General features: G+C 39.2%; 1 protein-coding gene across 9 annotated transcripts in view; it reads left to right on the top strand.

Moving 5' to 3' along the window:
* The window catches only part of Fam81b (family with sequence similarity 81, member B), a 120,791-nt gene that overhangs the window by 20,274 nt on the left and 75,631 nt on the right, over positions 1 to 24,886 (top strand). For 6 of the 9 annotated variants that reach the window (XR_015661827.1, XR_015661826.1, NM_001433106.1 and 3 more), the window contains 2 exon segments: positions 4,938 to 5,181; positions 10,189 to 10,307. Coding sequence is in view for 4 of the 9 variants with exons in the window: in NM_001433106.1 (NP_001420035.1) it covers positions 4,938 to 5,181; positions 10,189 to 10,307 (363 nt within the window). In the remaining 5 variants the exon portion in view is untranslated. 9 annotated transcript variants of the gene reach the window in all.

Raw genomic sequence — 24,886 nt, 5'->3', positions numbered from 1 at the left:
GTTTCTTTTCTGGTCCAATCTATTCGGAGTTCTGTAGGTTTCTTGTATGTTTATGGGCATCTCTTTCTTTAGGTTAGGGAAGTTTTTTTTTTCCTATGATTCTTTTGAAGTTATTTACTGGTCCTTTGTGTTGGGAGTCTTCATTCTCTTCTATACCTATTATCCTTAGGTTTAATCTTCTCATTGTTCCTGGATTTTCTGTATATTTTGGGCCAGGAGCTTTTTCCATTTTACATTATCTTTGACAGTTGTGTCGATGATTTCTATTGAATCTTCTGCTCCTGAGATTCTCTCTTCTATCTCTTGTATTCTGTTGGTGATGCTTGTATCTACAGCTCCTTTTCTCTTCCTTTGGTTTTCTATATCCAGGGTTGTCTCCCTTTGTGCTTTCTTTATTGCTTCTATTTCCATTTTCTATTCCTTCACCTATTTGATTGTGTTTCCCTATAATTCTTTCTGGAATTTTTGTGTTTCCTCTCTAAGGGTTTCTACTCGTTTACTTGTGTTTTCTTGCATTTCTCTAAGGGAGTTCTTTATATCTTTATTAAAGTCCTCCATCATCATGATCAAATGTAATTTTAAATCTAGATCTTGCTTTTCTGGTGTGTTTGGATATTCAGTGTTTGCCTTGGGGGAAGAATTGGACTCCGATGATGCCATGTAGTCTTGGTTTCTGTTGCTTGGGTTCCTGTGCTTGCCTCTCACCATCAGGTTGTCTCTGGTGTTACATTGTTTTGCTCTTTATGACAGTGACTTGACCATCCTATAGGCCTGTGTGTCAGGAGTGCTGTAGACCTGTTTTCCTGTTTTCTTTCAGCAGTTATGGAAACAGAGTGTTCTGCTTTCAGGCTTGCAGTCATTCCTGTCCTCTGGCTTCAGCTGTCCCTGTGAGCAGGAACCAGAAAGGCCTGCCCATACCTCTCTTGGTTCCCTGTGCACAGGGGGTCCAGATGGAACTAGGTGTTTTCCTCTAGAATCAGAAATGTGGGCAGAGAGTAGTCTCTTCTGGTTTCCCAGGCCTGTCTGCCCCCTGAAGGTCTAGCTCTCCCTTCCATGGGATTTGGGTGCAGGGAGCTCTTTGACCGGGTCTGTTCAGATCTGGGCACAGTCTGGACCACAGGGCTCCTGCAGCTTGACTGCCATATCTTCCTGTGCCCAGAGGCCTTATACAGTTTCCTCTTGGGCCAGGAATGTGGACAAATGTGGGTAGAAGTGGCGTTCTCTCCTGCCCTGCAGTCTCAAGATTGCCCACATGTCTGGGCAATGAGTTCTTTCTCCCACGGGGTTTGGGAGCAGGGAGCTGTGGGCTGGGATCAGCGAGGTTTGGGCACCAGTGGTCTTCCTTCTTCTTAAGCATCATGTGGTCTGTGGATTGTATCTTAGTTTTTCCTAGCTCTTGGACTAATATCTGCTTATCAGTGAGTGCAAAACAAAACCATATGTTTTGTTTTTGTGACTGAGTTACCTCACTCAGGATGATATTTTCTAGTTCCTCTATTTGCCTAAGAATTTCATGAAGTCATTTGTAATAGCTGAGCAGTACTCCATGGTGCAAATGTACCACATTTTTTGTATCCATTCCTCCATTGAAGGATATCTGTGTTGTTTCCAGCTTCTGGCTATTGTAAATAAGCTACTATGAACATAGTGGAGCACGTTTTCTTGTTATATGTTGGAGCTTCTTTTGGGTATATGCCCAGGAGTGGTATAGCTGGGTACTCTGGTAATATTATGTCCAATTTTCTGAGGACCCACCAGACTAATTTCCATATGTTGATTGTTGATCTTAGAATATAAGCCATTGGTATTCTGTTCAGGATATTTCCCCCTGTGCCCATGTGAGCAAGGCTCTTCCCCATTTTCTCTTCTGTTAGATTCTGTGTATCTGGTTTTATGTGGAGGTCCTTGATCCACTTGGACTTGAGCTTTGAACAAGGAAATAAGAATGGATCAATATGCATTCTTTTACATGCTCACCTCCAGTTGAACCAGCACCATGTGTTGAAAAGGCTGTTGCTTTTCCACTGGTTTAGCTCCTTTGTAGGACTGGATTTGTATGATGATATTGTGGAAATTTGGTTTTGTCATGGAATCTCTTGGTTTCTCCATCTATGTTAATTGAGAGTTTTGCTGGATATAGTAGCTTGGGCTGGCATTTGTGTTCTCTTAGGGTCTGTATGATATTTGTCCAAGATATTCTGGCTTTCATAGTCTCTGGTGTGAAGTCTGGTGTAATTCTGATAGGTCTGCCTTTATATGTTACTTGACATTTTCCCCTCAGTGGTTTTAATATTTCTTTATTTTCTGCATTTGGTGTTTTGATTATTTTGTGATAAGAAGAATTTCTTTTCTGGTCCAATCTATTTGGGGTTTCTGTAGGTTTTTTGTAAGTTTATGGCCATCTCTTTCTTTAGGTTAGGGAAGTTTTCTATAATTTTGTTGAAGATATTTACTGGCCCTTTGAGTTGTGAATCTTCACTCTCTTCTATGCCTGCTATCCTTAGGGTTGATCTTCGTTTTGTGTCCTGAATTACGTGAATGTTTTGGGTTAGGAGCTTTTTGCATTTTGCATTTTCTTTGACTGTTGTGGCAATGTTTTCTATGATATTTTCTGTACCTGAGATTTTCTCTTCTATCTCTTGTACTCTGTGGGTGACGCTTGCATCTATGACCCCTGATCTCTTTTTTTGGGTTTTCTACCTCTAGGGTTGTCTCCCTTTGTGGTTTCTTTATTATTTCTATTTCCATTTTTAGATCCAGGATGGTGTTATTCAATTCCTTCATCTGATTTGGTTTTCTGTAATTCTTAAGGGATTTTGTGTTTCTTCTTTAAGGGCTTCTATTTATTTACCTATAGTCTCCTATATTTCTTTAAGGGAATTATTTATGTCCTTCTTAAAGTCCTCTATCATCATCAAGAGATGTGATTTTAAATCCAAATCTTGCTTATCTGGTGTGTTGTATTATCCAGGACTTGCTGTGGTGAGTGAACCAAAGAATCTTGGTTTCTGTTGCTTAGGTTCTTGTGCTAGCCTCTTATCATCTGGTTAGCTCTGGTATTAGTTGGTCTCAATATTTCTGACTGAAGCCTGTCCCTCCAGTGAACCTGTGAGCTTGTGAACTTAGGAGTGACAGTGCTCCTGGGAGACCTAGTTGGGATTTGGGTCTGGAGAACTGTGCCACACGTTTAACTCTGGGGCACAAATGGAGGCTGTAAGAATCCTGTCCCCATTTGCTCTGCAGTTCCTGAGCCCTGTGGTCTCATGGCAGGTCCCTCTTTGGCCAATTATTGGAGCAAAAGTGTTCATCTCTCCTGTGAACTTAGGAGTGATGGCACTCCTGGGAGACCAGCTCTCTCTGAATGGGCATACGTTATCTTTCTCAACTATCTTCCCTCATATATTTTGAGACAGGGTTCCTCACTGAACATGGAGCTCATTGATTTGGCCAAGCTGGCTGGGATCTACCCTCCTCTATTCCCCACCAGGCTAAAGTAACAGGTGTTCCCACTGTGCCTAGTCTTGTATGGGGTTCTAGAGAATATGAACTCAGGTCCTCATGCTTGCATAGCTGGTATTTTATCTCCCAGGTTCCCAGTTTGGTATTTTTAAATATATATGTTATTTTTTATTTTCAGCTTAAAATAAAATTTGTATACAAGACATATGTCACTGAAGAAGGCCTCTGTCATCTTCCTCTCCCTTAAGGCTTAATTCCTTCCCAACTAGTACCATTTTGATGTTAAAATTTGTCATCACTGTATGTGAAATAACTCCAGCTTAAGAACAAGGAGATGTCTAAGGGCAATGGGCTCTAATATTTTTTGCTAGATTCTTACATTTTGTTGGCTTTTCAAAAGCTTTGTTGTCACCCACTTAATTTCTTTTATGATCTATTCATGTATCAAGACTCAACAAGTTTTCGTAAGTTGGAGGCAGAGGCAGGGCGTCCTGTGCTGACATTCAGAAGTGAACTGGGGAGGCAAACCAGGGCAGGGATTCAGGCTTTGAGAGTTTAAAGAACGTTTCGCCCCGGCCCGAGTAAGTTGAAAAAAGCAAAACCCCGGAACCGCTAGGTGGGACCCTTCCACCCGGATGATGGAGAAGAGGGCTCCCCAAACACCGGGGTCAGGCGTTCATCCTGACGTTGCGTTTTCCCGGGGCGTTCAGGGGGCTCCCTAGACATTCTCCCGAGAGGACAACGCGCCCACAAAAAAAAAAAAAAAAAAAAAAAAGAACAAGGAGATGTAAATTACAATTCCAAAGCAGAGTCTCATCTATTCCTTGGATGTGATATAAATCAAGGAATTGAATATTGCAAGGGACACAGGAAAGAAAATGAAAAAGTAGCGTAGTGGTAGAAACTGAGTATTTCATGAAAACAGCTCCCATAGTTTATATATATTTAGTCCCCAGTTGATGAACTGTTTAAAAAAGATTAGGGCAGTGGTTCTAGACCTGTGGCAACCCCATTTGGGTTGCATATCAGATATCTGCACATCAAATATTTACATTATGATTCACAACAGCATCAAAATTATAGTTAGGAAATAGAAATGAAATAATTTTATGTTTGGGAGTTAGCTCAACATGAGGACCTGTATTAAAAGGCTGCAGGATTAGGAAGGTTGAGAACCATTAGATTAGGAGGTGTGATTTTTGAGGTTTCAAAGGCTATACCAGGCCCAGTGTCTCATTCTGCCTGCTGCTTGTGAATCAGGATGTAAACCTCTCAGCCTCTTCATGCCTGCATGCTGCCACACTCCCAAACATGACGTAATGAAGTAAAACTCTGAAGCTGTGAACAAGACACCAACTAAATGCTTTCATTTGTCAGGGTTGTCTTGGCTATGGTGTCTCTTCATAGCAATTAAAAAGTCACTGAGACAGACCTGTGTTCATGCTTGTAACACGATGGTGTGTCCTTTTTCTGAACAGAGGTTGCCCCTTTCTTCCTGCCATGCCAAGCAACCAGACAAGTCAACTACAAGACAGGCTGAATAACCAGGAGCGCACCATAGCCTTCCTCCTTGAGCAGGCCTTCCGCATCAAGGAGGACATCTCTGCTTGCCTCCAGGGAAGCCAGGGCTTTCGAAAAGAAGAATCTCTTGCCAGGAAGTTACTAGAAAGTCACATACAGACCATCACTAGCATCGTCAAGAAACTCAACCAAAACATTGAGGTACATCTGTTTCCATGTTTTGCCATCACAACCCAACAAAGAATACTGACGGTCAAATCATTTTTCAATCAGAAATTTGCTGCAGTTGTTGCTAAACTTTGCACAGCTCGTTATGGTAAAAAGTAAAGAAAACAAAACTTTCCTTAGAAAATACTGTTCATCTCTTTTGAGACAGTAAAGAGAATGGTATAGTATGCCAAATATTGTCCTCATAGGCTTTCTTAGTCTTCGTCTTTAAGGCTGACATAAGTTGAAGTAGAGCTTTGTGTATGTATGTATTTGTTTGTATCAACAAACAATCCAACAATGGCCTGGCGTTCAGTCTTCTCTCTGGCCATGCCAGCCTCCCTCCTTGCTGTTCACTTTAGTCAGACCGTCTTCCTGTAGACAGCTCTATGAATGTTCTGTATTTTCTTCAAGTTCCTGCTCAAATGCCACTTTGTACAATAGCACTTCCCCCACAGCAGACTCATCCCCTGCCCACGTCAACACTTTTAGCCTCCCTTAAACTTTATTTTTATCCATAGTTATCACAACTAAGTGTGATACTATATGTTTGTCTGTTTTCCTTCCATAGTAAAATCTCCATGAGGCTTAGATTCAGTTTAGTTCAATGTTAAGCCACACATCAGGCCAAAAAAAAAATGCTTTTTTTATTTGTTCTATTTTGTTTGAGACAGGGTTTCTCTGTGAAGTTTTGTCTAAAAATGATTTCTAATACATTAAAAGAATAAAAGCCTTTTGTTCAGAATTCTGAGGGTGTTTACACATCGTGAGTCTACACAGATAACTTTTGGGCAAGGGATCTGGAGGAGAGGATACCTCAGGCAAAAGTTCAGAACTTGTACAACCATGAAAACTGACAACAATTCCCTTCTCTGTATTTCCCCTCATCAAGTACCAGTGAAATTTTGGGACAGATTTTTTTTAAGTAGAAGACAACAAGACAGCACCCATGGGGTTAACTCAGTACAAGTGGCTCATGAGCTCCTATAAATTTGATCTTTACATGTAGGTCTAGTAGACTCTACAATGCAACCAAAAGGATGGAGAAAATGTAAAACTTTCCATGAAGTCATAAAACTGAATGTGTGAACACTGTTTCCATTTCCGGGCACATTGACACATGCCTGTAACCTCAGCAGCTGGACACAAGACACAGGAGAATCACATGCTCCAGGACATCCTGGGCTACATTGCAAAATCAAAAGCTGAAAGTATAGTTCAGTGGCTGAACACTTTCCTAGCATGTGTAAGCCCTGACACCAATCCACAGCACCACAAAAATGCATTCAAAGTTTTAAGGTAATCTAATTAAACATTGCAAAGCACAAAACTAGGTTTAGCATTGGTAAAGAACTCAGTTAAAGAACATTATATAGGGAAATGGATGCTATTCAAATATTTTAATGGAAACTAGACTCATCAACCCAGCTAATTCATTTGCATTTTGTGTCTAAAGAGATAATGAAATATGAAATAGTGCTTAACTCAAGTCCTTGAAAGAATTGGTGGAGGGGTATCTTACTACAATTTTAACAGCAGAGTGAGTGGTTTGTCCCTTTTAAAAGTCAAATGTTTTTTTGAGGCATGCTGGCCTTGAGCCTGTGACTCTCTTTGCCTTTGCATTCCAAATATTGGGGTTACAGGCATGCACCACCAAACCTAGACAAACAAAAGGCTTTTAACAAGGAATTCACTGAAAGTTTCAAAATTAATTTATTTTCCCTCAGTAAAGGGAAATTTTATGCTTTATTGCAGAGAAAAACAATGTTTCGTCATTATAATTCATTTGAATTCAGGGAGAGAATTTGAAACCTGGGAAAATATTCTCACAATCCTACCACCAAATGACTGTCTCTACAAACACTCAGAGCAACCTCCCTCTAGTCCTTGCAAGTATTCCACTTAGAAGAAAGACTATCAAATCAAGCACAATTGTTAGTGTAAAAAAACCTTGCATCACAAAAATCTCTATACATAAGGGTATAGATCAGGATTTGCTTACCTATTTTCTTAATATTGAAATATCCTTGTGTGTAGAGTTACTTCCACAGTATATATTCTTGGAAATGACATTAGTCAAGCTCAGATACTATAAAAGTTCCTGATATGTGTTGCTAAATTGGCTTCACAATCTCTGCACTAATTTACACTCTGTTAGTGTTATATGCTTGATGTTGATGCCAACATCAAGATTTATGATTTCAAACCTTGCTCGTTGCACAGAAATGAAATGCTGCTTTTTCCTTAAAGATGTTGAGTCCACTTGTTAATGTGCCTATGATAATTTATATTTCTTCTGCCATTTGCTAATATCTCTTTGGGGATCTTATCACTTTTAATTATGTTCAGTATGATAAGCTGTCTCATATAGTAAGGATGGTAGCCAGGGGCACATTAGTAAACATTTAACAATAAGCTCCCCACATGGTCATTCAGTTTGGCTTCACTTTTGTTATTAGTATTTCCACTATGATTTTAACTAACCATCATGGTGTCATAGCACATGAAGATGGAAAGACCTGTGCAGTCCAGCCTCACAGAGGCACATGATGGCTTCCTGACATCAGTGAAACCCTTGGCAATGGCATTTGTCATATCTCCTTGTGCTTTTATAGCTTAATTGTTTTTAAAGTGCATTTACATGATTTTATATAAAGTTAGATGTTTAAATATTCTGCAGGGCAACGAAAAAGTAACCAAAAATGCTGATACCTTTTGTCATGGTCTTGCCCTAATGTGCACCACACACACATACGCACACACACACATATACACACATGAACACCCATGTCTTAGTGTAGCTATTGCTTTCCCAGGGTTACAGAAGTCTTCAATATGTTGCTATGTTATAATACAGGACAATGCTACATGGAGCTGAGATTGCAATGTCATCACTACACTGATTTACTTGGTTTTATCCTAGAAAATACTCCATATTGTGCAGAGCTGATTCCTTTCCCTTTGATATTGGTCGGTTGGTTAGTTGGGTTTCTTTGTTTGTTTGTTTGATTGTTTGTTTGGATTTTTGGTTTTTTTTTTTGAGACAGTCTCACTATGTCACTCTGACTGTCCTAGAACTTACTATGTAGAACAAGCTGGCCTCAAACTCACAGAAATCCCCCTGCCTCTGTCTCAAGAGTACTGGGATTCATAATGGATTAAAGGTATACACACCACATTTGGCTCATCTCTGGTCTTTACTGAAGGAAAAGCAATGTAAAAGACATCACTAGAAGATGCTTTAATGCTTACCCTTGAAAACATACACACTATTTTATTAAATTTTCAGTTTCATACATGTAATCCATTTTGATTCACTCATATCTCCATACACATCTTTCCACATCCACTCCCCTTCTTCATCCCATGACAACGTTTCGACCTCCTTTTAAAAAAGTTTGAACCCTATTTGAGTCCAGTTTGTGCTACCCATATACTCAAGGACATGAGGTGGCCATGGCCTTACAGAAAACTGACCATCCTCTCCCAGAGTCCTCCTCTAGTCTGTGTCTGATATTCAGGTTTTCTGTGCTCCTCAATTTTCCCAGTCCACCAGATTAAGAAATGGGAAAAATGTATATAGATGGTCTTTTTCATTCCTAGCACTCACTTTTTAAAAATTCCTTTTGATTTGTAAAGTTCATCAAATTTAAGCACAGTTCAGGCATTGTTCAGATGTAACCAAACTCGAACTTGTTTTTCCAAAGTACTGTACTTTTTTTTTCTCAACTAAATGTTTTGTTAATCAGTGTACACTAAAGGTGTTTGTCAACTAAAACATGAGTTTTAATAGGTAGGCATACTTTTTTTCATTTTTTTAAGTTAATTGTTACAATTTGGTGTGAAACGGTTGTAAAAGCACTATTCCCAGCACACCAACTTGGTCCTATAGGGAAATGCCAGGATACAGTTGAACTGTGACTAATTAGGGATATAATCTGAAAGAATGTATGACATAAGTCTTTCATAATCACCATAAAGTGAGAGTACACCCTCTTCAAAATGATGTCTAGCTTGGGTTTTGTCTCCTCCATTATTTGATAACTCCTTTTGTACTTCTTCCTTATACATATATATTTTAAGAAGTTTCCATGCTACTGGGTGTCCATAGGACCCTCAAATGGCCCCTAGCATTATTTGTACTTCCCCTATATTCCCTTCCTAACCCTACTTGCCTCCTTTATACTTAACAGTCCTGTGTCAGTGAGAGATTTTTCCTAGACTCTCTAGACCCCTTCTCTACCCCTAAACTGGGTTATATGAATTATCACATGACTATTGAGCATTTACAAACTCTCCACATGTAAGAGAACACACATATATTTGTCTTTTGGGGTCTGAGTTGACTCCCTCTATTTACCTGAGAATTTTATGATTTTGTTTATTTAACACCTGAACAATATTCCATTTTGTAAAGGTACCACATATTCATTACCCATTCATCTGTTGGTGAACATCTAGGTGGTTTCCTCTTTTGGACTATCATGAATAGAGGAGCAATGACCATGGATAAGCAGGTGTCTCTGTGCTAGGATACAGAGTTCTTTGGGTACATGCCCAAGACTGATACAGCTGAATCTTAAGGAACTGTTCCCAACCTGCTGAAGAACTGCCATACAGACTGACATAGTAGATGCCAATATTTTTAAATCAAGAGATAAAAGCCTGGTGTTCTGGCTAATGTTCAAAAATTATTGAGAGCTCACTTCCCCTGGCATTGAACTGAATTGCATCAGCTTCCCCCACTTACATCAAAATTCAAAAATTCAATTCTCTCTCTCTCTCTCCCCCTCCCTCCCTCACTCCCTCCCTCCTTCCCTCCCCCCCTGTGTGTGTGTGTCTTTGTGTCTTTCTCTCTGTCTCTCTGTCTCTGTCTCTCTCTTTTCTTTCTCTATCCCTCTTTCTCATTCCATCTGTTTAACTAGTTTTATATGGATTTCAGTGATGTTCTCTTATCATGATTATTTGGAAACTAATGATGATCTTACCTCAAAATTACAGCTCCTAGAAGACCAAATAAGAATCCGAGACCAGGTGGCCACAGGAACTAATTTTGCAGTGCAGGATCTAAACATCAAACACATACAAGGAGTTGGAGACCTTCGGGGAAGAGTAGCCAGGTGAGAAGCATGTTTAACTCAGGTTTCCTGGATAGCTGTTGTCTATTGAATATCTCTTAGAAGAATTTTACATTTTAAAAAGTGAGTTATCATTACATCAAGCTAAGTGGGTGACCTGTAGTTGAGAAAGTGTCTCAAAAAGTTGAAAGTCTGATGCTCATTGTCAGTTCCATGAACCCTTATGTAGAATACCCACTTGTCTTTTTTTTTTCTACTAGAAGTTACCACAGTCTTGTCTTTACAGCCTTCTCCTGCCCAGACGCCAACAGTTATACTCAGAACACCCACATCAAGACACAAAATCACCATGCATGGTAGTTCTGGGAAATAAAGTACTTACAATATGCAGTGATTGCATACAAGTAAACCAAACAGAAAACATTTTGAATAATATCTTGCCTGATATTTAAATCATTAATAGTTCATGAATCAGACAAACAATCTATAGATAATGACAATTGTGGAAACATTGATGGACACATCAGAAATTGGGGAATGGCAATGGCTGGATTACCTTTACAGGCATACAGAAATTACTCGAGATTGGCTTACTATGGTTTAATTCCATCTCTACATCTTCTGCTCGACTCTGTTTTCTTGTTCCTTGAATTTTCCACCTTCATCTTCTATGTCCCAAATGTGCAAATCACCAGATGAGAATTGAATGGCTGACATCTAAGTCAAACGTCTTAGTTCATCTATGCAGCTATCACAAAGCACCTGACACTAGGTATTTATAAGAACCAGACACTCAAGGGTGTCTCAATTTCAGAGGCTGGGAAGTCAATATTCCAGGATAATAATGCATTCCATTGTCTTGGGAGGGCTGCATCTTCCAGGGGGATAAACAATGTCATTGTGTGTCAGACACCTGAAGACTTCCATAAGGCTGTGAATTCTATTCATCTGGGAGGAGCTTCCTCCATTCAGATGACTCACCTCCTAATTTTATCACACTGACAGCACTTGGACACAAAGTTAAGCCAGAGAACTCTCTGATATGTATTTCATCACTTAAATAAAATTCAGTTAGCTAAGCCTGGTTTCATATGCTTTTCTTTCATCCCAGTACTCAGGAGTGAGAAGCAGGTGGAACTCTGTGAGTTTGAGACCAGCCAGGTCTACATAGTGAGTTTTATGACAGCCAGGCTACTTCAAAAGACCCAATTGCAAAACAAAAACAAAAACAAAAACAACTCATTTGACTCAGTCATCATTTACCATATGCCAGGATAAGATTCACAACACATCCCTTCTCAGTAGTTCTTCACTGTCCATCAGGCAAAACCAGCTCTATCATCAGCTTACCAGCAATGAGGGTAATACTGTCCTGAAAGCCTAGTGTCCTGAGTTAAATATGTTTCTTCTCACCTGGCTTAGAAATCAGACTGAGCAGAAGAGGCTGCTCAAGGAGGCAAGATTCAAGACAGACTCTGAAGTATTGGTAGTAATGAGCCAAGAGAGCTGGAAAAGACACTTCACACAGGAAAGGTGTGGAGAAGAGAGTAAAGGAAAGGTCTGCTGGGCATATTCCAAGCCTGCCCATGGAAACATTGTTCCAATATGTATTCAAGGAAAGATGGGAGATAATGCTGAAGAAACAATAAAATTTGAAAAGGAGGAATCTTGTGGGCCAAAGTAAAGTGTTTGAACTTCATGTGGAAGGCTATAAATAGCTATAAGAGGATTCTAGGTAAGGTAATGGTATATTAAGTGGCATTCTAATAATATCTCAATTGATGGTACAAATAGAAAGAGGATTTAGAAATCAGAAGCATTCTTTTGCAACAGCGCAGGCTAGAGGTGTGTGGGGCCTGATCTAAGTCATTAGCCTTGGCTGTTCAGTGCAGAGGACAGACATAGAAAAAGAGAATCTATGGAATTACTCAATAAATTAACATTAATTATGACTGAGAAATGCATGTCAAAGTTTTAGCAAACTTTGCTAAACTTTAGTTTGATCTGGGGTCTGATTGAATACCTGCTATCACCCCATTACTTGGCAGAGGAACAAAACATGAAATGAGAAATGGGTAGAACAAATAAGCAGAAGGTTCCTTGGTCCCAAAAGTGTGCCATCTGAAAAGCCTGTGGGGTCTTAGGCAGATGAGCATGGTGCTCAGAGGGAAGCTGGAGGGGTAGAGGTAGAGGAGAAACCTTAGATTTTTGTAGTCCTCCAACACAAATAACTTTGTGTACTAGGAAAGACTGTACAGTTCTAAACTGTTGCTTTGTTCCTTAAAAATTCAATACTGATTAGGAAATAATACTCATGGTTAGAAAGTCATCAAAGAAAAATTTACTAATAATCCAGAGACTTAGTAAATAAAAACAATATTTAGATATCATTCTATATTTATTAGACAATATCTGATACATGCAAAAATAATTTTTAGGTTTGGGTGAGTTATAAAAAACATAATAAGATAACATGAATGAACCTATGACCTTACTTAATATTATTTGAAAAACATAAGCAACGAACGATTCCTTTTGAATGAAATATGATTTGGTTTAGTTTGGTGGTGTACTGATAACATTTAAATGTTTATTGTTCCTTTCTTATAAATTCTATTTCGTTTATAAGGCAAAGATCAAATGGATTCAAAGTAACTAAGGGCCTGAGAGATGGTTCAGTGGGTATAAGTGTTCTCAGAGTAAGCCTGGAGACCTAAGTTCAATTCCCAAACCCAGAGTGGAAGGGGAGGACTGATTACTTAATCTCCACAGATGAGCATTGGCACATGTCACACACACACACACACACACACACACACACACACACACACACACACACACACACTGACACACACACACTGACACACATTGAACACACTGACAGATACACACACTGAGAACATACACATCTACTGACACACATACTCACACACTGACACACATACACACTGAAACACACACAGTTTTTTAAAAAGTAACACAGAGACCAATAGAGTAACACCAAGAAGATGTGACATTCTTTTTCTTTTTGCTCTAATTTAATTTATTTTTAAATATTTTTTGGTATAGAAGTCAAATCTCAGGGACTGTTCCCAGGCTAACCACACTGTCTATGTACTACTGAACTCCATCCCTCTCTATCCCCCTCTGGCTCTATTTCTTAATGTCTTTCTGTCTCTCTGTCTCTCTGTCTCTCTGTCTCTCTGTCTCTCTCTCTGTCTCCCTCTGTCTCTCTCTGTGTTCAAACAGAGTACTGCTGAAGAGAATACTGCTGACTGAGGAGAGCTGAAATTACTAATTTCTCACTTACTCCTCTAAGGACCTGGATGTACTGGTCCTTGTCAGTACATACAACTGTCCCCAATATTTCCTTATTCTTTTTATGGGATTTTTTTATTTATATTTCAAATGTTATCCCCTTTCCCACACACAACAACCCACTCCTTCTGGCCTCCCAGCCCTGAGATTCCCCTACATTGGGGGATCCAGCCTTGGCAGGACCAAGGACTTCTCCTCCCTTTAGTGCCCAACAATGCCATTCTCTGCTACATATGCAGCTGGAGCCATGGGTCTGTCCATGTGTACTTTTTGGATGGTGGTTTAGTTCTTGGGAGCTCTGGTTGGTTGGTATTGTTGCTCTTATGGTATTGCAAACCCCTTTAGCTCCTTCAATCCTTTCTCTAACTCCTCCAATGGGGACCCCATTCTCAGTTCACTGGTTGGCTATGAGCATTCACCTTTGTATTTCTCATGCTCTGTCAGAACCTCTCAGGAGGCAGCTATATCAGGCTCCTATCGGCATGCACTTCTTGGCATCACAATATTGTCTGAGTTTGGTGGCTGTATGTATTTGGGCTGTATACCCCAGGTGTGGCAGTCGCTAAATGACCGTTCCTTCTGTCTCTGCTCCAAAGTTTGTCTCCCTATCTCCTCCTATGTATATTTTGTTCCCCCTTTTAAGAAGGACTGGAGTTTCCCCACATTGGTCATCCTTCTTCTTGAGCTTCAAGTGGTCTGTGGATTGTATCTTGGGTAATTCGAACTATTGGGCTAATATCCACTTATCAGTGAGTACATACCATGTGTGGTTTTTTGTTTTGTTTTTTTTGTTGTTGTTGTTGTTGTTGCTTTTGTTTTTTTGTTTTTGTTTTTGTTTTTTGTGGTTGGGTTACCTCACTCAGGATGATATTTTTTAGTTACATCCATTTGCCTAAGAATTTCATGAAGTCATTGTTTTTAATAGCTGTGTAGTAATCCATTGTATAAATGTACCATATTTTCTGTATCCATTTCTCTATCAAGGGACATCTAGGTTCTTTCCAGCTTCTGGCTTTTATAAATAAGACTACTATGAATATAGTGGAGCATGTGCCTTTGTTATATGTTGGAGCATCTTTTACGTATATGAACTGGAATAGTATAGCTGCGTCCTCAGGTGGTACTATGTCCAATTTTCTGAGAAACCTCCAAACTGATTTCCACAGTGTTTGTACCAGCTTGCAATCCTACTGAAAATGTAAAACTTTTCCTCTTTCTCCAAATCCTTGCTAGCATCTGTTGTTATCTGAATATTTTGATCTTAGAGCCATTCTGACTGGTATGAGGTGGAACCTCAGGGTTGTTTGGATTTATGTTTTCCTGGTGACTAAGGATGCTGAACATGTTTTTAGGTACTTTTCAGCCATTTGATATTCCTCAGCTGAGAATTCTTTGTTTAGCTCTGTACCCCATTTTTGTTTTTTTTTTCTTTTTTTTTTTCGGAGCTGGGGACCGAACCCAGGGCCTTGCACTTTCTAGGCAAGCGCTCTACCACTGAGCTAAATCCCCAACCCTCTGTACCCCATTTTTAATAAGGGTTATTTGGTTCTCTGGAGTCTAACTTCTTGAGGTTTTTTTGTAAATATTGGATATTAGCCCTCTATCTGATGTAGGATTGGCAAAGATCTTTTCCCAATCTGTTAGTTACTGTTTTGTCCTAATGACAGTGTCCTTTGCCTTACAGAAACTTTACAGTTTTATGAGGTCCCATTTGTCAATTCTGGATCTTAGAGCATAAGCAATTGGTGTTCTGTTCAGAAAATTTTCCCCAGTGACCAGGTGTTTGAGGCTCTTCCCCACTTTTTCTCCTATTAGTTTGAGTGTATCTGGTTTTATGTGGAGGTTCTTGATCCACTTGGACCTGAGCTTTGTTCAGGGTGATAAGAATGGATTGATTTGCATTCTTGTTCATACTGACCTCCAGTTGAAGCAGCACCATATGTTGAAAATGCTTTCTTTTTTCCACTGGATGGTTTTAGCTCCTTTGTCAAAGATCAAGTGACCATAGGTTTGTGGGTTTATTTCTGGGTCTTCAATCTGATTCCACTGATCTACCTGCCTTCTGTACCAATACCATGCATTTTTATCACAATTGCTCTGTAATACTGCCTGGGGTGAGAAATGGTGATTCCTCCCAGAAGTCCTCTATTGTTTAGGTTAGTTTTCACTGTCCTGGGTTTTTTTTTTTTTGTTATTCCAAATGAGTTTGCAAATTGCTCTTTCTAACTCTATGAAGAATTGAGTTGGAATTTTGATGGGGATTGCATTGAATCTGTAGATTGCTTTTGGCAAGATGGCCATTTTTACTATATTAATCCTGCCAATCCACGAGCATGGGAGATCTTTCCATCTTCTGATATTTTCTTCAACTTCTTTCTTCAGAGACTTGAAGTTCTTCTCATAAAGATCTGTGACTTGCTTGGTTAGAGTCACACTGAGGTATTTTATGCTATTTGTGACTATTGTGAAGGGTATCATTTCCCTAATTTCTTTCTCAGACTGTTTATCCTTTGAGTAGAGGAAGGCCACTAATTTGAATTAACTTTATACCCAGCCACTTTGTTCAAGTTGTTTATCAGGCTTAGTAGTTCTCTGGTGGAACTTTTGGGGTCACTTAAGTATACTATTATATCATCTGCAAATAGTGATATTTTGACTTCTTCCTTTCTAATTTGTATTACTTTGACCTCTGTTTGTTGTCTGATTGCCCTGGCTAGGCCTTCGAGTACTATATTGAATTAGTGAGAGAGTGGGCAGCCTTGTCTAGTCTCTGATTTTAGTGGGATTGCTTCAAGATTCTCTCCATTCAGTTTGATGTTGGCTACTGGTTTCCTGTATATTACCTTTACTATGTTTAGATATGGCATTGAATTCCTGATATTTCTAAGACTTTTAACATGAAGGGCTGTTGAATTTTGTCAAATGCTTTGTCGGTATCTAATGAAATGATCATGTGAGTTTTTTTTCTTTTAGTTTGCTTATATACTGGGTTATGTTGATGGATTTCTGTATATTGATCTTCCCTGCATCCCTGGGATGATGCTTACTTGATCATGATGGAAGATTGTTTTGATATGTTCTTAGATTCAGTTTGAAAGAATTTTATTGAGTGCTTTTGCATCAATATTTAAAAGGGAAATTGGTCTAAAGTTCTCTTTCTTTGTTGGATCTTTGTGCGGTTTAGGTATAAGTGTAATTGTAGCTTCATAGAAGGAATTGGGCAATGTTTCTTCTGTTTCTATTTTGTGAAATAGATTGGACAGTATTGGTGTTAGGTCTTGTATGAAAGTCTGATAGAATTCTGCACTAAACGCACCTGGTCCTGGGTTTTTTTTTTTAAGTGCTTCTATTTCTTTAGGAGTTATGGGGTTGTTTAGATGGTTTATCTGATCCTGATTTAACCTTAGCACCTGGTATCTGTCTAGAAAATTGTCCATTTCATTCAAATTTTCCAGTTTTGTTAAATATAGGCTTTTATAATAGTATCAGGTGATTTTTTTTTAATTTCTTCAGATTCTGTTGTTATGTCTCCCTTTTCATTTCTGACTTTGTTAATTTGGATACACTCTCTGTGCCCTCTGGTTAGTCTGGCTAAGGGTTTATCTATCTTGTTGATAATCTCAGTGAACCAGCTCCTGGTTTTGTTGATTCTTTGTATAGTTCTTTTTGTTTCTACTTGGTTGATTTCAGCCCTGAGTGTGATTATTTCCTACAGTCTACTCCTCTTGGGTGTATTTGCTTCTTTTGTTCTAGAGCTTTTAGATGTTCTGACAAACTGCTAGTGTATGCTATCTTCAGTTTCTTTTCAGAGGCACTCAGAGCCATTAGTTTCCCTCTTAGCACTGCTTTCATTCTGTCCCATAATTTTGGGTATGCTATGCCTTCCTTTTCACTAAATTGCAAAACATCTTTAATTTCTTTCTTTATTTCTTCCTTGACTGAGTTATCATTGAGTAGAGAATTGGTCAACTTCTATGTGTATCTGGGCTTTCTGACATTTTTGTTGTTATGGAAGACCAGCCTTAGTCCATGGTGACCTGATAGAATGATCTCATATGATACAATCTTCTTGTATCTGCTGAGGCCTGTTTTGTGACTGATTATATGGTCAATTTTAGATAGGTACCATGAGGTGCTGAGAAGAAGATAATGTCTTTCTTTTAGGATGAAATGTTTTATATGTATCTGTAAATCCATTTGGTTCATATCTTCTGTTAGTTTCTCTATGTCTCTGTTTAGTTTCTGTTTCCATGATCTGTCCATTGCTGAGAGTGGGGTGTTGAAGTCTCCCACTATTACTGTGTGTTCTTTGAGCTTCAGTAAAATTTCTCTTATGAATGTAGGTGCCCTTGCATTTGGAGCATTGATATTTAGGATTGAGAGTTTATCTTGGTGGATTTTTTTCTTTGATGAATATGAAGTGTCTTTCCTTATCTTTTTTGATAACTTTTGGCTGAAAGTTAATATTCTTTGATATTAGAATAATTACCTCGGCTTGTTTCTTGGGACCATTTTCTTGGAAAATTGTTCTCTAGCTTTTAAGTCTGAGGTAGTGTTAGTCTTTGTCACTGAGGTGTATTTCCTATATGCAGCAAAATGCTGGGCCCTCTTTACGTAGCCAGTCTGCTAGTATATATCTTTTTATTGGGGAATTGAGTCCATTGATGTTATGAGGTATTAAGGAATAGTGATTGTTGTTTCCAGTTATTTTTCTTCTTAGAGGTGGAATTATGTTTGTGTGACTCTCTCTTTTTGGGTGTCTTGCAAGAAGATTACTTTCTTGCTTTTTCTAGAGTATAATTTCCCTCCATGTGTTGGAGTTTTTCATCTATTATCTTTTATAGGGCTGGATTTAGAGAAAGATATTGTGTAAATTTTTTTTGTCATGGAATATCTTTGTTTTGTCATCCATGTTAATTAAGAGTTTTTACTGAATATAGTTTTGTGTTGTCTTAGGGTCTGTATGATATCTGCCCAAGATCTTCTGGCTTTCACAGTCTCTGATGAGAAGTCTGGTGTAATTCTGATAGGTCTGTCTGTATATGTTACTTGACCTTTTAACCTTACTGCTTTTAATTCTTTTTTTTTTTTTTGCATTTGGTATTTTGACTATTACATGATGTGAGGAATTTCTTTTCTGGTCCAATCTATTTGAAGTTCTGAAGGCTTCTTGTATGTTAATGGGCATTTCTTTTTTTAGGTTAGGGAAGTTTTCTTGTGTAATTTTGTTGAAGACATTTATGGGCCCATTAAGTTGGGAATCTTTGCTCTCTTTTGTACCAATTATCCTTCGGTTTGATTTTCTCATTGTGTCCTAGATTTCCTGGATGTTTTGGGTTAGGAGCTTTTTGCATTTTACATTTTCCTTGCAGATTGTGTCAATGTCTTCTATGATATCTTCTGCCCCTGAGTTTCTCTCTTCTATCTCTTGTATTCTGTTGGTGATACTTGTGTCTATGACTCCTGGTCTCTTTCCTAGGTTTTCTCTCTCCAGGTTTGTGTCACTTTGTAATTTCTTTATTGTTTTTGTTTCCATTTTTAGATCCTGGATGGTTTTGTTCAATTCCTTCACCTGTTTGGTTGTGTTTTCCTATAATTCTTTAAGGGATTTTTATGTTTCCTCTTTAAGGGCTTTTACTTGTTTGCCTGTGTTGTCCTGTATTTATTTAAAGGAGTTATTTATGTCCTTCTGAAAGTCTTCTATCATTATCATGAGATGTGATTTTAAATACAAATCTTGCTTTTCCAGTGTGTTTGGATATCCAGTATTTGCTTTGGTAGGAGAATTGGGCTCTGACGTTGCCAAGTAGTCTTAGTTTCTTTTGCTTAGGTTCTTATCCTTGCCTCTCATCATCTTGTTATCTCTGGTGTTAGCTGGTCTTGCTGTCTCTGACAGTGACTTGACCCTCTTGTAAATCTGTTTCAGCACTCCTGGAGGCTGGTTTTCTTTGAAGGAGATCCAGATACAGAGAGCTGTGTCACAGGGTCAGCTCTGGTTGCAGGCAGAAAGCAGAAGGATCCTGTCTCTGACTGCTCCTCAGTTCCTGTGTCCAAAGGGCTCCTAGAGGGTTGTTCTTGGTCCAGCAATGTGTGCAGAAGTGGTGATCTCTCCTGAGCTCTCAGGACTGTCTGCAGTTCTGAGAGTCCTGCTTTCTCCACCATGGAGTTTGGGTACAGAGAGCTGTGGGACTGGGTCAGCTCTGGTACAGGAGAAAACAAAAGGATCCTATGCCAGATTGCTTCTGGGTTCTGATATCCTGATGACTCTAGGCGAGTTCCTTGGAGCAGAAGTGATGGTCTTTCCTCTGCTCTCAGGTTTGTCAACACTCCTGGAGACTAGCTTTCAGCTCTGGGTGCAGGCTTTTATCCCTGACTCCTCCTAAGTTCCTGTGTCCAGAGGGCTCCATGTAGATTCCTCTTGGGCCTGTAATGTGTGCAGAAGTGGTTTGTCTCCCCTGAGCTGTCGTGATTATCTGCACTTCTGAGAGTCCAGCCCTCTCCCCCACCACGGGATTTGGGTACAGGGAGCTGTGGTACTCAGTCAGCTCCAGGCACAGTTGGAAACTAGAAGGATCCTGTCCCAGACTGCTCCTTGTTTCCTATGTCCAGAGGACAGCAGGTGGGTCCCTTGGAGCACAAGTTGTGGTGGTCTTACCTCTGCTCTCAGGTGTGTCCTCCAATACTTTCTGAGCTTTCATTCTCAATCTTAAGTAGTATCATCAGGAAAAGGTCTTGTTTCTCCTTGAAATGTCTATTATTAGTGGATAATTCTGAAGTCTATTTGGTTGTCTGAAACAAACCATGGCTAGAATTTATCAAACTTAGATTTGCCTTCCCTGTACTACCTGGATTTTTGTGGTTTTTGCCAGAAAAAAAAAAAAGACTAATGGACAAGCCAAGGCATCTATCTTGATAACTGCCTTTCCACATGCAGTAATTTTAATTCTAATTAGCATTTTGCCATACGTGAAATTAAGTTAATTATTTCAACATAAATCTTAGCAAGCCCTTTGCTGTTTCATAAATCAGCCTCAAAATTTAAGTTTAATATTTAGTACTTAGTTAAAGTTCTAATTCCTTGGATTTTCACTTCTCCCTGACCCAAATGTTTGGGTAATTTAAAAGCTCATACTTCTTTGAAATGAGTTTCTCACTGTGGCACAGCCTTCATTTGATATCTCTCCTCTGGCAGATTGATCCTGAGTCCAAAACAGATAAAGGTGAGTGTACATGGGGCACCCACACGAATGAGCATAGCTTATAACCTGAGGCAGCAGCAGCCCACGCGTGGCCAACCCATTGCCATGCTTGGTTTATTAGGACTACAAAGAAAACTTGTATTTTAAAAACAATGTTAAATTATGTTGATTTGTGATTAAAAGCAATAATCATGTACTTACTTTGAGAATAAAAGTTGAGAGAGAGGGAGTCCGTCTATACTGGACAAAATGAAGACATTATCCTCACCCCACTTTCAAGATATCTCAATATCTCAGTGCAAAAAAAAAAAACTTAAAAGGAAAAAAAAAACTTTCACTTTTAACATAATGTGGAGTTTGTCACAGGTGTTGGTTAGCAATTTCCTCCAAACTGAAGAATTCCCTGCTGAGTGGATGGATGGATGGATAGATGGATGGATAGATAGATAGATAGACAGACAGAAGACAGATGATAGATAACAGAAAGATAAATTATAGATAGATGATAGATAGATAGATAGATAGATAGATAGATAGATAGATAGATGGTAGATAGATAGACCAAAAGACTGGGAAATATACTTCATAAGCATAATTGCCCAGAAATAGAAAGCAAGACAACCCAAACGTCTCCCAGTTTCAAAGAAACTGAGAGAAATGAAAGACTTATGAACTTATATGTGACCCTGTCTAAAGGTGACACACAAATTCTTTTCACACATAAATCTACAATGAAGTTATTTTTCTCTTTAAAGTGTGAACCCATTAACATGAGGGATATCAGTGAGTTTTAGAGTTATAAAATAGAGGAGCATGTGGAAATGGCCTTGGAAACCTTAATCATCACACTTTTAAATCTCTATATCAAAAGCAGAGTGCTATGGGTCAGAGTTCTCTAAAGACATCTAGCTTTGTTATTAGAGAGGGTAAGGAGAGGCAGAGTTGGGTCCTACTGCTCAGGACTCACCTGTGGAAGATACCTCATTAACATCCATGAGATACCTGAAGCAGCTTGGTTTTACCCTACATTATCTGTAACTTTCTTAGTTGATAGAGCAAAATCAATTTTTTTTCCTATTTTTTTTTATTAACTTGAGTATTTCTTATATAAATTTCGAGTGTTATTCCCTTTCCCGGTTTCCGGGCACACATCCCCCTCCCCCCTCCCCTTCCTTATGGGTGTTCCCCTCCCAACCCTCCCCCCATTGCCACCCTACCCGCAACAGTCTAGTTCACTGGGGGTTCAGTCTTAGCAGGACCCAGGGCTTCCCCTTCCACCGGTGCTCTTACTAGGATATTCATTGCTACGATGAGGTCAGAGTCCAGGGTCAGTCCATGTATAGATTTTAGGTAGTGGCTTAGTCCCTGGAAGCTCTGGTTGCTTGGCATTGTTGTACATATAGGGTCTCGAGCCCCTTCAAGCTCTTCCAGTTCTTTCTCTGATTCCTTCAACGGGGGTCCTATTCTCAGTTCAGTGGTTTGCTGCTGGCATTCGCCTCTGTATTTGCTGTATTCTGGCTGTGTCTCTCAGGAGCGATCTACATCCGGCTCCTGTCAATCTGCACTTCTTTGCTTCATCCATCTTGTCTAATTGGGTGGCTGTTTATGTATGGGCCACATGTGGGGCAGGCTCTAAATGGGTGTTCCTTCAGTCTCTGTTTTAATCTTTGCCTCTCTCTTCCCTGCCAAGGGTATTCTTGTTCCCATTTTAAAGAAGGAGTGAAGCATTCACATTTTGATCATCCGTCTTGAGTTTCATTTGTTCTAGGCATCTAGGGTAATTCAAGCATTTGGGCTAATAGCCACTTATCAATGAGTGCATACACTGTATGTCATTCTGTGATTGGATTAGCTCACTCAGGATGATATTTTCCAGTTCCAACCATTTGCCTACGAATTTCAAAAAGTCGTTGTTTTTGATAGCTGAGTAATATTCCATTGTGTAGATGTACCACATTTTCTGTATCCATTCCTCTGTTGAAGGGCATCTGGGTTCTTTCCAGCTTCTGGCTATTATAAATAAGGCTGCGATGAACATAGTGGAGCACGTGTCTTTTTCATATGTTGGGGCATCTTTTGGGTATATGCCCAAGAGAGGTATAGCTGGATCCTCAGGCAGTTCAATGTCCAATTTTCTGAGGAACCTCCAGACTGATTTCCAGAATGGTTGTACCAGTCTGCAACCCCACCAACAGTGGAGGTGTGTTCCTCTTTCTCCGCATCGTCGCCAGCATCTGCTGTCACCTGAGTTTGTGATCTGAGCCATTCTCACTGGTGTGAGGTGAAATCTCAGGGTTGTTTTGATTTGCATTTCCCTTATGACTAAAGATGTTGAACATTTCTTTAGGTGTTTCTCAGCCATTCAGCATTACTCAGCTGTGATTTCTTTGTTTAGCTCTGAACCCCATTTTTTAATAGGGTTATTTGTCTCGCTGCGGTCTAACTTCTTGAGTTCTTTGTATATTTTGGATATAAGGACTCTATCTGTTGTAGGATTGGTAAAGATCTTTTCCCAATCTGTTTGTTGCCGTTTTGTCCTAACCACAGTGTCCTTTGCCTTACAGAAGCTTTGCAGTTTTATGAGATCCCATTTGTCGATTCTTGATCTTAGAGCATAAGCCATTGGTGTTTTGTTCAGGAAATTTTTTCCAGTGCCCATGTGTTCCAGATGCTTCCCTAGTTTTTCTTCTATTAGTTTGAGTGTGTCTGGTTTGATGTGGAGGTCCTTGATCCACTTGGACTTAAGCTTTGTACAGGGTGATAAGCAAGGATCGATCTGCATTCTTCTACATGGTGACCTCCAGTTGAACCAGCACCATTTGCTGAAAATGCTATCTTTTTTCCATTGGATGGTTTTGGCTCCTCTGTCAAAAATCAAGTGACCATAGGTGTGTGGGTTCATTTCTGGGTCTTCAATTCTATTCCATTGCTCTGTCTGTCTCTGTACCAATACCATGCAGTTTTTATCACTATTGCTCTGTAATACTGCTTGAGTTCAGGGATAGTGATTCCCCCTGAAGTCTTTTTATTGTTGAGGATAGTTTTAGCTATCCTGGGTTTTTTGTTATTCCAGATGAATTTGCAAATTGTTCTGTCTAACTCTTTGAAGAATTGGATCAGTATTTTGATGGGGATTGCATTGAATCTGTAGATCGCTTTTGGTAAAATGGCCATTTTTACTATATTAATCTTGCCAATCCATGAGCATGGGAGATCTTTCCATCTTCTGAGGTCTTCTTCAATTTCTTTCTTCAGTGTCTTGAAGTTCTTATTGTACAGATCTTTTACTTGCTTGGTTAAAGTCACACCGAGGTACTTTATATTATTTGGGTCTATTATGAAGGGTGTCGTTTCCCTAATTTCGTTCTCGGCTTGTTTCTCTTTTGTGTAGAGGAAGGCTACTGATTTATTTGAGTTAATTTTATACCCAGCCACTTTCCTGAAGTTGTTTATCAGCTTTAGTAGTTCTCTGGTGGAACTTTTGGGATCACTTAAATATACTATCATATCATCTGCAAATAGTGATATTTTGACTTCTTCTTTTCCAATCTGTATCCCCTTGACCTCCTTTTGTTGTCTGATTGCTCTGGCTAGAACTTCAAGAACTATATTGAATAAGTAGGGAGAGAGTGGGCAGCCTTGTCTAGTCCCTGATTTTAGTGGGATTGCTTCAAGTTTCTCTCCATTTAGTTTAATGTTAGCAACTGGTTTGCTGTATATGGCTTTTACTATGTTTAGGTATGGGCCTTGAATTCCTATTCTTTCCAGGACTTTTATCATGAAGGGGTGTTGAATTTTGTCAAATGCTTTCTCAGCATCTAATGAAATGATCATGTGGTTTTGTTCTTTCAGTTTGTTTATATAATGGATCACATTGATGGTTTTCCGTATATTAAACCATCCCTGCATGCCTGGGATGAAACCTACTTGATCATGGTGGATGATTGTTTTGATGTGCTCTTGGATTCGGTTTGCCAGAATTTTATTGAGTATTTTTGCGTCTATATTCATAAGGGAATTTGGTCTGAAGTTCTCTTTCTTTGTTGGGTCTTTGTATGGTTTAGGTATAAGAGTAATTGTCACTTCATAGAAGGAATTCAGTAG

Source organism: Rattus norvegicus, chromosome 2, assembly GCF_021556685.1.
Source record: "Rattus norvegicus strain SHRSP/BbbUtx chromosome 2, alternate assembly SHRSP_T2T, whole genome shotgun sequence".
Taxonomy (NCBI): domain Eukaryota; kingdom Metazoa; phylum Chordata; class Mammalia; order Rodentia; family Muridae; genus Rattus; species Rattus norvegicus.
This window is presented reverse-complemented; position numbering and strand designations above follow the sequence as displayed.